This window comes from Coturnix japonica, chromosome Z (assembly GCF_054131305.1).
Source record: "Coturnix japonica strain WE chromosome Z, WE-NBRP24, whole genome shotgun sequence".
In the NCBI taxonomy this organism is placed as follows: domain Eukaryota; kingdom Metazoa; phylum Chordata; class Aves; order Galliformes; family Phasianidae; genus Coturnix; species Coturnix japonica.
Window position 1 is genome coordinate 27,383,191 of NC_140702.1, and position 13,948 is coordinate 27,397,138.

General features: G+C 40.0%; 2 protein-coding genes across 2 annotated transcripts in view; both read left to right on the forward strand.

The window, feature by feature from the left end:
- Positions 1-4,353, forward strand: part of ADAMTS19 (ADAM metallopeptidase with thrombospondin type 1 motif 19) — a 112,663-nt gene extending 108,310 nt beyond the window's left edge. The window contains exons 22-23 of the mRNA XM_015849403.3: positions 691-868; positions 3,077-4,353. Coding sequence (XP_015704889.2) covers positions 691-868; positions 3,077-3,228 — 330 coding nt within the window. The 3' untranslated portion in view covers positions 3,229-4,353. The remainder of the gene's footprint in view (positions 1-690; positions 869-3,076) is intronic.
- A 1,768-nt stretch (positions 4,354-6,121) lies between these two features.
- On the forward strand, positions 6,122-13,948 carry MINAR2 (membrane integral NOTCH2 associated receptor 2; the record flags this gene model as incomplete). The annotated part of the gene is made up of 3 exons (XM_015849393.3): positions 6,122-6,445; positions 12,485-12,730; positions 13,716-13,948. Coding segments are annotated over 3 exons (750 nt in total), but the record flags the coding sequence as incomplete, so codon positions are not given.

Below are 13,948 nucleotides of genomic sequence, written 5' to 3' on the forward strand. Positions count from 1 at the left end.
TATTCATAAGAAGTTGGAGAAAAGGTGTAATTTGCTAGCTTGGGACAGGTTTTGTATGTATTTGTTAAGTAATGCCCAAATTATTTTGCTAAGTAACTGTGATAAAATAGGACATTATGATTGCCACAGTATGTCGCTATTTTCTTTCTTCATTCGCTATGGAAACAACCGGGGAAAGGTGATTAAAAGCTAGGTAGTGTCTCACTGATTGCTTGTGCTTTATTTGTGGGACATGAAAACAATGAGGTGGGAAGTAAAAAAAGGAGAAGGGGGCAAACACTGCTCAGTGGAAAGAGCACTTCTGCACTGGCAGAGGGAATAATGGGTTATTTCAAAATGCTTCTCTCTGTCAGCATTCTCTATTGTTCCTTCATCCTCACCTCCATTCTAACAGTGAACTAGAAAGCAAATAAGGGAGAAGACCCTTTCTTCCTTCTTGCAGGTTGCTACATTTCAGTTTCATCACTGACTGCAAAATGGATTTTGGCAGACACAGCATGCAGGAATCAATGTTTCAGTGGTACTACAATTTTGTTTATGCTTTTTAAAATGTATTTTTGTTAAGGTAATTGAGCAGAAAGCAGAAATCTCAGATTGAAGTAAGAGCCATCAGCTTCAGACTGGCATTTCATTTCATGTTTTGCAGGCAAAAACATTTTACAATGAATTTCTGTCTTCTGTGTGTTCCAGTGCTCTGTTACCTGTGGCAAAGGAATGCAGTCCCGAGTCATTCAGTGCATGCACAAGATTACAGGAAGGCATGGCAATGAATGTTTTTCTTCAGAAAAACCTGCAGCATACAGACCCTGTCATCTCCACCCCTGCAATGAGAAAATTAATGTTAACACAATAACATCACCCAGGTTAGGTAAGCAGCCAAATGACACATTCTTACTGGAAATTTGGTTTTAGTATTTTTTTTTCTGCATAAGGCAATGATAAATGTAAAATATAGGACTGGGACTCAGAAAATACAAATTCTTTGCGGAGAATTCTTTCTTTACCTCCCTTTTCCACTGTGTATGTGAGAGATTGTACCTCAGGATGGTAAAGAGTTTTGCTATCCAGGGAAAGATTATATTACTATACTGTGTGATATTATGGAATCAAAATATCCTGCATGAATATAAGTTTATTTTAGAGCTAAGAATTTGGTTTTTTGTGCACTAAATTTTGTGAAACATTTCTAAAGCAGGAAGATCCTTCATTTTCTCTTTAAAAGCTCTGCACGTCATGTTCTCATTATATTTCTGAAATAAGGGGCATGTTCCTCAATACGATCTTTTCTTTCTACTTCTCTTTTGTACACATTTCTATGATCTATGAGTGATATACAAAAACACGTGAAAGAAAGCTGCTAACAGGAAGAGATTTATTGTTCCAGGAGAAACTGATTTCTCTCTTGGTCTTAAAGAAATTATTTTATTGCATAACTGATCTGATGATTTTTCTAATTGTCATTTCCTGATGGGATATTGATGGTGGTCTTACCATTAGCTCCCTGCAATGCTCATCTTCTTTTTGAGCATGACTGGGACAGTATTCAAAAACTTTCTGCAGGACAGCATACTGTTTCCAGATTATTTTCCAGAGCTCTTTTAAAGATAAACTCTCCAGTCAAATGGACTGTTCCTGCATGGAAAGCACACATTTGAGTGAGCAAAGGATATTTATCTTTGAAGCTTTTAACCCTCAAACACTTCTGCTTAGCAGTCATTGTTTCAGTTTGCTTGATGAGATGGCAGCTATTGCTTATGAAACTTTCCTCATCTATTTCACTGTTGTCCTTCATACTTTGTTCAACTGATCTCAATGAAGAAAAAGGCCAGCTCTCCATCACTGACACTCTCCATCCAGTAAAATATAAGAGGCTTTGTTTCACAAAGTAAAATGAAACACAAAGTTTCACAGAAAATGCAGCCTTAGATTAGAATTACACTTAATGTAAAATTCACAAAACAAATGGACTATGTTGTCCTTGTAAAATGGGTTATAGAAATTATTAGCAATCTACAATCCGCTTCATGCTGTGGGAGTCAGAATCCAGTCCACTGGAAACACCAAGAGCTCCAAATTCATAAACCAAAGCTTCACTTAAAAATATTGATCATTTCCTCATCCTCTTCATTTCTTGTCATGCTGCATGGATCCTCTGGATCTGAGGGTAGGGCTAGTGAAAGCTGGTGTGGGTCACACCATCTATGTCTATTCAGTTTTAAATACACTCCCACTTTCCCTTTTACTTCTATTAAAATGACTGACTATTTTTTCAGGTCATAATTTATATTGATTATTGTATGATGTGTGCTTCTTGTGCCCTGAATTTCCTCAGTTTCCCATGCTAATTGTGTAGATACACTATAGTTGGAATAACTCACTGTATAATTTTCCAGATTCGTTAGATGAGTGACATTACAAAAGGCCTTGGTAAGTGAAACAAATATGTGAAGTAAAAGACTACTTCAAAAGGAAAAACACAATGTATGTGAAAGTATGACTGTTTTTGAACAACTAGAAGAATGATCAGGTGTCTGCATCTGAATGTTATTGATAGCTAGAGAGAACCATATAATTTTAGCAACAATGAGAAAAGGTAGAATAAATCAGACAATGGCTTTTCAGGCTAGTATGATGTCCTTGTCAGTTCAGAATGTTTCAGAGGAAGAATTTGGTGGCTAGGGCTTCTAATGGTAACATTCACCTAAGCACAGATTCAGTCAGAACTGGCTCTGCAGCTCTCTAATGACCTTGGATCTATCCTGAGTAGAGCTGAACTTGCCTCTGTGTGGGGTAGAAATGTGCCCTAAATCTCTTGTGAGGAAGCATGATGCATGGCACAAAACCAGTCACTTTCAGTGTGACTTGATTTAATCCAATTTATAAATTGAACCAGCCCTAAAACTTTACTGTTGAAAATACTGAAAACAAGAGGATTTGCAGTCATTCTTTTCCAAAAAATGAAATCCGTCCTCCTTTCCCACCCATGGATACACCTCTGGTGTCCTGGACATCATCGTTACCCAGTTCTTCACAATAAAATTAACAGTTACGTGTATTTTTTGTTGTTGTTTTGCAGCTGCTTTAACATTCAAGTGCCTGGGAGATCAGTGGCCTGTGTACTGCAGAGTGATACGAGAGAAGAACCTGTGTCAAGATATGAGGTGGTACCAGCGCTGCTGTGAGACATGCAGGGACTTCTATGCGCAGAAGATGCAACAAAGGAGTTGACCTCTGTCAGGCTGGCTGGCTCTCAGCTCTTTGCAATCTTATTATTTATAAGCACACACAGATGTACACACACACATGCGTACACATTACACACACACATGCACGCTTTTTTTCAGACCAAATACTATGATTACGTATAATTTAATCAAATTTAATTTATTTTTGCCTGCCAGACATCCTTAATTGTTTTGGATAGACAGCCAACTTGTTTCATCCTCTGAGGTTTTCATAATTAATTTTTATATGAACAATTTGGGACACGTATATCAGAATTTTTTAAAGAATAGTAACTAGTATTTTAAATGTTTATTTTCAGTAGCATCATCTCTCTGTTGCCAAAAGAAGCCACCATGTTATCTTGAATTTATTTTAATTTAGCTGAATAGTTTTATTGTATATTGAAATAAAGCCTTTTTTAATTTTATTATATTTTTTTGGCAGAATGATCTTGTGTATTTTGCAACAGATGTTGAGGTGAGTAAGCTAACATTATTGAGCAGGTTATTATAGAATGTATTGTGAAATCAGTTCATTTGATTTGATTTAGAATCATGCTGTTGGGGATAATCTACTGTAACTTATAACCTATTGTAAACAAGAAAATTAAAATAGAGAAGTAGGAATTTTTGATCATTCTCATGGACATGTACTTGAACACAAGTATTGAATCAATGAAACACTGTAGAGATTTACACTGAATCACTGTTGCACTGTTTGAGGTAGTGTAGAGAAATGCAGTCCTAGAAATTGTACCATCCTATGAATCCACGTCTGTACTGTTTAGCATGTCACTTGATTTTAAACATTTAGAAACAAAAACCCACCCCCCCCTCCCTCTCCCCCCATACCTTTGTGAATCCTCTTGCAGATTTACAAATGGAAGTCCTTCCTCCTGCCATTTTTATGAATTAATCTGTTAAACATTTTCAGTTCTTTGTCAATGATTTAGAAAATAGCTTTGTAATACTACTTTAGTTTTATCTTTGTTTTATAAAAAAAGTCTTTATAAAAATAAAATGTTTTACAGTTTTGTGAAACGTTATGAAACAGCTAAAATTTTCCTTATGAGAAAATATTGTACATGATTCACATGATTTTTACATTTTCAATAAAAAGTAAAGCTTCTTTTGTTACTTGCATTTTTGTGAGTTTTGGCATCTGTATCTGGTCACAGAATCCATTAAGCCCTGCATAGCAGCAGGTACAGCTGCAGCAAACTCTTCAGCACATGCCTCCACCCTCCTGGCTTAGGCACCATTCAACAGCTTTAGGCAGATGTGCTGCTCCATGACCCTGATGCATTAAGAGCTGAATCTAGCAGAGGGATATTCAGTGAAGAACTTAGTTATCTCAGGTGAGTTCTGTAACCACTGTAGGGTTCTCTGCACCTGTTTTGCAATGCAATCCATTAACCACGATTGGAAAACACCCAGGAGAGCAAATTCTGAAGGCAATACTGCTGGAGAAATGAGTCTGAAAGGAGTCACAAGGTGTAGTTTGTAATTCCCATAACAATTTAAGTCTCCTTAGGGACTGCAGGAAGTGGAACTATGGCTGTACACTGAATTAACTGTAGCTTCACAGTAGGCTTCACTGAGCATCAGGTCTCTCTTTGGAAACTATTGTGTTATAGTAGAATAACTGTATAATTTTAAATTATATATTTTTGATTTTTGAGAAGTGAAAAAGCAATGAAAAATTACTTTGATGTAATGGAATGTGAAATTACATGTTTTCTATTTAAATAGACATGGTGTGTTATAATTTTTATAATGTGCAGACAGTTCAGTTGCTGTTGGCTGTTAATTACTTTGAGAAAGATGCCACCGGACTAGAGGCCAGAAGGCATTCTTTTGTCAGCTGATTATATCATCCACACAATCACACACTTTTACACTCTGCTAGAAGAATGACAACCTATCTCAAAATGTGAAAGTACTCTGCCCATGTCAGTCAGAAAGGGGCAATTGAATGGTGCTTAATTTTCTCCTAAAATACCAGAAACCTTATATAAGGAAAATGGATTAATTCTCTTCTCTAAGTACAAGGATAATATTTTCATTATTCCATAATTACTGGCACTTAATTTGATCAAAAACAGGTTTTTTCAAAATATGTGCTTTTACAAAGCTAACCTATGTGGCATTATCATAATATATATGTATTATATATATATGTATATATATATATTACGAAATGCAAAAGTTTGAAAAGATGTTTTAAAAGTTTAAAATAAATTTAAAGTGGCTATTTTTTGCCATTTTTAAGAAATGACCATGACTAGAAAGAGAATTTCACTAGCCAAAAGTTAAAAGAGCTTCCTACTTCTAAACTGCTGATGAAATACCAGATCTCACAGCAAAACAGTGGAAGTTAAGGGTCTGACTCTGTCATTCAAGTCAGCAAGAATTTTTCCATTCACTTGAGCAGGAGTAGTCAAGTAGTCAACCACCTGAGAACTTCTGTTATCAATTACTTGAAACAAATGGGCATTTCCCAAAGTCAGGAAGAACTTACTGTCAAAGAAATCCCTGCAGGAACTGTGTGTCATAGCTGCTGTGTATGGTGCATGGTACTGACCTGCACAGCACCACAGAGCCTCCCAGTGCTGCCACAGAGGAGGAAAACTGGCTTTGTAATGGGAGCTGCTTCTCATTTTTCTGAGAAAGAGTTTGCTTTGAAGTGCTGTTAAGCTTTTGAAATTTTTGGCAGGTCACTTGAAGAAGAGCTAGTGCTCATTTAAGTGTCTCATGCATCTACTGACTGATATTTGGTTAGCTTTAATGAGAACATCTGTACCTATTAAAACAGAACTTGAATTCGAAAACTTAAGCTAGGAACATAGAGAAACAGGTCTTCCCTTATCTTCCGCTTCTGAACAACATTCTTATCATTGGTAGATTATACAAGTGAGCCTGACAGCAAGAGGGGGTCAGATACAGTTTCAGGAGACTGTCGTATCCTTCTTCACATCATTAATGATTTAAGCAGTGTGCACGGCCAGGAAGCAGAAGTTTGTACTGCTTTCGTTATTACTCCAGAGGACAGAAACATGGACCTCTCCGCTTTGCCAAACAACAACCATCCTGATAAATTTCTACAGCTGGAGGTGAAGTCTTTAGTGAAAAACTCAACCTTTCTACAAGCCAGGCTGGCAAAGTTCCCAGAAGCAGCTTTACCTGGAGTGCAACAGTGGCACAACAGGGTCTATTCACAGGTAAGGTCTAACAGACTCTTTTTCCTGACTTTTCTATCTTCTTTTGGGGATCTGGAGGCAAATGATATGAGCTCAGCATTTCAGCTGTACATTCGGCTTCCCATATCTTTGAATTTGCACAACTAGAATAACCCCCTGTAGTTTTCCCTTTGATTTCAGTGAGGACTGGACTCCAGAAGGGCAGTCACTCTCCTCAGCAGCAGTACAGTCTACCTCATTTGCTTCAGTACATTATGCTTTCTACTGCTTGTGGTGACATTTTCATAGCATTTCCCAGAAAGCCTACTTATGTCAAATATGGATTAATTGTACCAAGGAGGCTAATAGAATACCCTCTCTAAAGAAATTACAAGTGCGAGAAAGGAGGGAAAAGAATAGCAATGGAGGGGGGGAAAAAAAAAAAAGAAAAAAAAAAAAGCCATCACTGGACTTAAATGTGAAATCCAGGTGACAACACTCAATAAAAGGCACATTAGAGAGAACACCAGAGAGTCTTGCTTGTGTCTTATTAGCTTGTGCATCTCTATGTATTTTGCTGCATCTTCTTTACTTCATCTTGTTTTTCGTCTTTCATCTTTGACCTTGCTGTCACCCTGACAGATGTCTGCTGAAGGCGTGAAAGGCAATGACAGCATTAATACAGGTTATTATGTGGAGGTAGCAGTGTTTTCATGGAAAAATGCAAAAGTGTACTGTCTAGCAGATGCCTGGAGCCCACAGAGGAGACATTTGTATCTGGATCAGCAGCAGTACAGCTGCATCAGCTCACACCCCTCTGGGCCCCACTTGCAGCTCACACCACAGCACTCCTTTCCGGCTGCCTGGGGAGCCTCTTGCCTTTCCCCACCCCTAGCCTGAGAAAAGCTCCAAGGTCTGGTTCTTGTCAGGGGATGGAGACAAACGGAGGTAGCTGGGGGCTGGAGATGGTTCTGCATCCTGAGCATCCCCAGGGCATGGGTCCAGATCCCCCAGGCAATGAGGAGCTGGAGCTAAAAAACCATCAACATGGGGGCAGGAGGGAAAGAGGAAAAGCCTTGAAGTCTCCCATAGCTGCTTCCAGTTTTACTTCTTCCCTCATCAGCTGTCCAGACCCCTTCCCTCCCTCCCAGAGCCCACTCCTATTGTTTGTTCCTAGACCAGGACTCCCCATGGGGAGCTGGAAGGGAGGGGGCAGGCGGGGGGAGAGGGGGGGTCCCACACTCACTGCTGTCTCTCATGCACAGAGCTCTCACTAAAAGAAAGAGCCTGCGGGATTCAAAACAATAGGACATGGAGCAATGCTGGCCTCGCTCCCTGCCCCACTGCGGCCCCTCTTTGTGCAGGATGCGGCAACCACACACTGAGTTGCTCCGCAGCAGGATGCTTCTCCCCATTGTTGCTGGGCAAGAAGCTCCAGGAGGGCCAGGCTTACGGGAGGACTGGGCTGAGTGGGAGCCCTAAGATAGGCCTCCCTCCACCCTGCTCATGCAGGCACAGCCAGGAAGATGGCTGTGTCTGCAGCCTTGCCAGAATTGCTCCTGTAATATAGCATGGTTTATAAACCCCAAATGGGGGGCATAACCTATGTTTGTAAGTGCAGTCCTTAGTGACTGAGCTGTCCGGACATCACTGTGCCTCATTCTCCCTCCCTTATGAAAGAGAGGCCTCCTTTCTTTCCTTGTGCTGACAAATAAAGGAAAAAGAGTTGATGAATTCCAGACGTTAGAATAAACACGATGGCACAGCAGAGAACTAATGGTGCAGGAGTAACATGTTTTGCTTTAAGATGAGAAAGCTAATGGGGTTAAGGGTTAGTTAATTCAGAAGCGGAAATGAGGGGGGTGAGGAAGGAGAATTGGTTTCAGAACATATGTGAGTGACCTGCAGACTCCCAGCATCCTTGAGAACAGCTGAAAATCCCCACCCAGAAGTTCATTTTCTTTCTGTAAGGAGCTGCCGGCTGTGGAGGTCTCCCTGTACACAGAGACTGTGTGGCAGCCTGCAGCCTCTTCCAACCTCTGTTATGAGAACGCTCACTTTTGGCACACTTCAGGTGTTTTCTCCATCTGTAGCTTCTAAAATGAGTTTCCATTACAAAAAGCAGCCTGATTATAATGGCAATTAATATTTCTGACCAAAATGTTGCTGCATTTTCCCTTGCTTTTCTGTGTCAGGTAAACATCACAGCTGCCCTGCTCAGCATACATTTTCATTGTCTACTTCAAATAAAGCAGGTCATTAAGCAGTTCAGGAGTCCTGGACCTTTCTGGTTTAAAGCAGCACAAGAAACTGTTTCTTGTAGCAGCTGTTGCTCACTTTGAGTGTTCTCAGCACTGCAGACTCCTCTTCCCCAGCACCCCTCACTACACCATGCACAGCTCCCAGATACAACACTCACGCTTCTCTCTCAGCCCTTTCCCTTGATATCAGCAGTACTTGGACCTCTCCTTTCTGCTTGCATTTTCTTCTTTTCCCTGGAAGGCAGCAGAGAGAATTTTGACTTTGCACGCTGTGCTCCTTCTCTTTGCTGTGGTTATTAGAATTTCACAACCAGACAACGTTGGCCTTAACAGAATTGCTGTTACCATGATAACTGCACTTCTAACACCTCCTGGTGTCTCATTTCAGTGCAATACCTGTGTCTGGCCCTTGCACACCTCTCAGAGCACCGAGGAGGAGGATTTTACCTCTCAGTTAGGTGCTGGGCCAGTTGCTTCCTGTCCCTTGGCTCAGGCCTGCATTACACATGTGTTCTCTTATTCTTCCCCAGATATTTGCAACTGTCTGCAGTCAGAGACCAGCTGCAAGGCTGACAGGAGCTCTGATCTGACACTATACAGCAAATTTTATATATCGTACTCACAGCCCTGCAGAACTCCATTAGCAGTGACAGACAAAACAGCTTTCTCTAAGTAAATAATTAATTATTGTGCAGAAGTTCTTTCAGTGCCACACAGTAAAGATAGTCAGCATGAATGCTTGTTTTTCTCTGAATGTTTCTGGGTCATGTCGCTTTGGCTTAGGGTTTTACAGCCACCTATTTATCTGCAATCCACATCAGGTGGGCTCTCATCTTGCTTTGGATCACCTTATACTGACTTGTTGCCCTTATAAGCACATCTGATCCCCTCAGGTCTCTTGAAAAGAAAATGTGAATTCTCAGGAGCCTTTAATGTGTTCTGTTGTCTTTCATATCCACTCACCTAGACATGATTAATAATTACCTTCCTGGTTTCCTTCCCACAGCATCCCCCAAGACATTAGATTTGTCTAAGAAAATCTACAGATGTGATTATTGTTTATTCTGATAAATGAGCTTTTTCAGTTGACTAAATACCTTACAGCACCCCAACAGCTACAACTATCACAGGGATGCTTAGGTTTCCAGCAGCTACCTAGCAGCTTCCTGTCAATAATTCCTTATGCCTATATACCAGAGCAATGTCCCACCCTTACTTGGAGAGCTCCTCAGAAAAAGCAGTGCATGCCTTTTGAACAATAGAGGGTTATAATAATAAACAAATCACCTACTTAAAAATTATCCTGCCAAGCACTTTCATTAGCATTGAGGATGTTCTTACAAAACAGCTCCAGCAGAAGACTGGGGCCAAAAATTTCTAAACAGCTGCTTTAGTAAAGCTACTAGGCACAGCTGTCTGTAGACAGTGTTTGTTAATTTCTTTGGATATTGCCCTAGGTTTTGCCAGCAGCCCCAGCTTCCGTGGGACATGAATAACTCTCTTCACAGCGAGTAAGGGAAAATTTTGACTTGCATAATTCCTTAAATTTTTAGATGTCTCTTTCATTTTTTTCTTGCAGGCAGGTTGACTTGAGACCAAGGCCTAGACTTAGCTCTTTATTCTCTTGGTTTGGTTGGTGATATTTTGGTACTTGATATCCCTCATCATGGACTAAGGACAGAATGATTACAATATTTCTGTGCTAAAACAGTAGTGGCAACAGAAAGATAAATTTAAGATACTAATGAAATTGAAATATTCTCTAACAATATAGATTACTTTAGATTTTATAGTGACATATGTTGTTGTCTACTGATACGCGTAATTTGCGTTATGAAATCATTTATCCATTTCTGTAAATGCAGCCTGCCTCATATTTACCTGTACTGTTTCTTGGACCCAAAGTACTTTTTGTTCATGCTTCAGGCTTCTCTCTTTCCATAAAGCAGTCTCTAAGACACATCTGCTGCAGAAATTTCAGTCAAACCTTCAGCTGCACTCAAAAATATTTTCCCAGTTAATGTAGCACTTCAGTGTCTGTACTCCAAAGCTTCTGCAAACTATCTCCTATTCAAATTCCAGTCCAGTTCTCTCTACGTAAAACACTTTTGCTCCTCCCATCATATTTTGTGGGAGATGGAGAGGTTGGCTCAACCTCTTCCCTAGCTTTACTCTTCAGGATCACACATTCTCCTATCTTTATGAATTGCTGCCTATAAAAAGGAAGGTGTTCTGGAAGGAAGGGGCATGAAGTTCTGACACACATTTCTGAAGAAATTCTCCATCACACCATCTTTTCCAAGTTTGGGAGGGTTTTATATAGAACAGCTTTAGAAGTCACTGTCAAGTTACATTATTTTCACAATATTTTAGCCTAGGGACAATGAACATCCCGTGGTGAGACAGCTTGTGTTCCTCAGCAAAATGTTCCCCAAGTCCAACTATCTAGTAGGCCTGAGGGAAGCATCATTAAGGTCACTGACAAATTTTAAGTAATAAATAAATTAAATAAAGTAAAATGGAATCAGAAAGAAATGACAGTTAAAAACACCAGCTCAGCTGAAATCTGGCCAGTACAATCCAGAGACCTTCAGTGCCAGCTGTAACTGAAGTGCATAGAGTAATACTGTCAGGGGACTGTCAAGGCTGAGGAATGACATATGGAAATTATGAACTAATGGAGGAACTGGGAGGCACTGAGGATCCACCCACCTATTAATGATAATTATTGATGGGAAATACACTTAGTTACTTCTGATGATTTGGCGATAACAGTGCCAGCATGATGATTCCTACTAGGGTTGCTTAGACAAAGGTTGATGCTTTCTTTTTCCTTTCCAAAGAAAACCAGGTCTTTGCTTTTATCTATGCCTGCCCATCATGCACTGGCTGGCCACCAAGCCAGGCCAAGACCACCATTATTTCAAAGGAAATATCATCTTCTAGTCAGGAAAGCTTTGTGGAAGTGTAAAGACAGTCCTGAAGCACAGGGCAGGTACTGGTCTGAGGACAGGGCTCTATCAGAAATAGCTCTCTTGGGAAGCTGAGGTGTGGCTGGAGCCATGGGCTAGTTCCAAGTCTCTGGGACAGAAGGTGGTTGTATGGTTACAGTCTTAGCAGCTCCTGAAGAGGTTTAGGCTGATTTTAGGATGCACTTTGTGAATTCTCCAAAAACCACACCCCAACACAATTGTTACTCCTCTTCCTCTTCCATCTGCTGTCATAAAATCCTGATTGAATGAATGCTTTGCAGGAACATTGCTCAAGTTGTGATGTTGTGATGGTACCTGTATGAGGAACTTTCAAGTAGTTGCATGCCAGCCCTCTGATGTGTTGACAGATCTGCTGTGCAGTGAAGGTATCAGAGTTGTGAGATCCCCCCAAGGTGAGATGTACAGCTTTAGCAAAGACAGCTGCTGGCATACTGTTACCTTATACTTCACTCTGCTTTGTTCTTGCAGCTGTGCTTCTGCATCTCACTCACTGCATTGGCATCTGCCAGATCTGCATGCACTCTACTGTCATACCCCATAGCAACATTATGCTGTACTATAAGCTTTCTTTTCAGTGTGCCTCACAGTGTCAGTTCATATTTGCATATTTCACATTGTACCTGCATGCTTCCACAGAAGGAAGAAATCTTCACAGAATGAACAGTCAGGCTCCCTTAGTACACTGATGGTGTTTGCCAGAACAAGAAAAAATGATGCACAGGTAATTTTAATAATGACTTTTGACAAATTATAGCTCTGGAAGGCAACATGCATCATAGGTAAATGAAAAATGAAGGCCAAATTCTGCTCTAATTTGTGCTTTACAGAGAGAAAAGAAAAACATTACTGAGCTGCCTGGGGTGGAACTGAATGGGATCAGCCAAGAAATGATAGACAAAACCCTTGGGAAACACATTACACCCATCACACTGAAATCCACAATCAAGAGCAATCCCTTGTATAGTGATTTCCAGGTGGATGATGGCTGGGAGGAGAAAAGAAAGACTCCTTCCTGGACTGCACAGGACTATGACAGACATTCACTGCACTCTGACTTGGCCAGCCACATAAAGGTAATGTGCTTCTGCGCTGCAATCAAATAAAATGTATTGCTAAAGCTCTGTGTGAACACGAGCTACAGTGCAGCATGTTTGGTTCTTTTGGTAGGATTCCAGAAGCAAATATGGACATGTTTTCCTGTGCAGACATGACACTAGCATGAGTCTGATCAGAAAAAGAAGTCTATGTATCTGGTTAGTGGCCAGCAATTTCAGTTCTGCAGAACACAGTCTCTGTAAAGAGAAAGTCTTAAACCACAACACCCTGCAATGGTTTCCCAACTTATACAGGGGTGATCTGTAAGCCAGGTACTTAAGTATTATGTGTCCGCTTTTCTAGCTGTTCATAACATCAGATAACACACATTTTTTCAGCCTTATTCACACTATGTAGGATCATACCTGCACGTGGATTTTCACAAATCATTTGTAATTTTTTTTTTTTGGATGCTTTTTTATTTGTTTGTTTTTGCTATTCCCTGTTACTGGAAAGGGACTTAGGAAGGACTTAGTTTTTTATTTATAAGTCAGCATCTGTTCTTCAGAATACAATCTGGTTTCTACTGCTATTTATTTATTAATTTATTTATTTGGTTGGTTGGTTTTGGTTTGCTTTTCTTTTGTTTTTTGTTTTTTGCTCTTCTTCCTTCCTCCCTTCCTTTCTGCCCTCATCTCCTTTCTTTCCTTTCTTCCCTTTCCTTTCTTCCTCTCTTTCTCTCTCTCTCTCTTTCTTTCTTTCCTAGATCTCATTTAAATGCTTGGTGTCCTACATTTGGTTCCTGGCAAGAAAGTGTGGTTTTAGTTTTCCCCAGAGGAACATTTGCAGCATCTGGCAAGTAGCACAACCTATGTTCAAGTGAAAGTCTCTTGCATTTCTGTTGTGATGCTTTAAATTCATTAATCACTATCTGATGATAGCCAAAATACTCCTAGCTATGTTCTAATGTTCTATTATATGCAAGGCAGAAGAACTGAGTTCATTTTCTGTTTTTTCTTTTAGGAAAATCCTAATGATCTACGATTCTGGATGGGGGATATTTATACTCCTGGGTATGATACCTTGTTAAAAAAGAAAGAGAAAGAAAGAAAACATTCTAAATGGTGCCGAATCATCCTGGTAATAGTACTAGTTGTATGTATCCTAATTACAATAGTCACGCTCAGTGTTTTACTTACTTAGTACAGCCAAAAGCTGGTGATGGAAGTTTTTCAATAAACATTTTTATTAAGTTA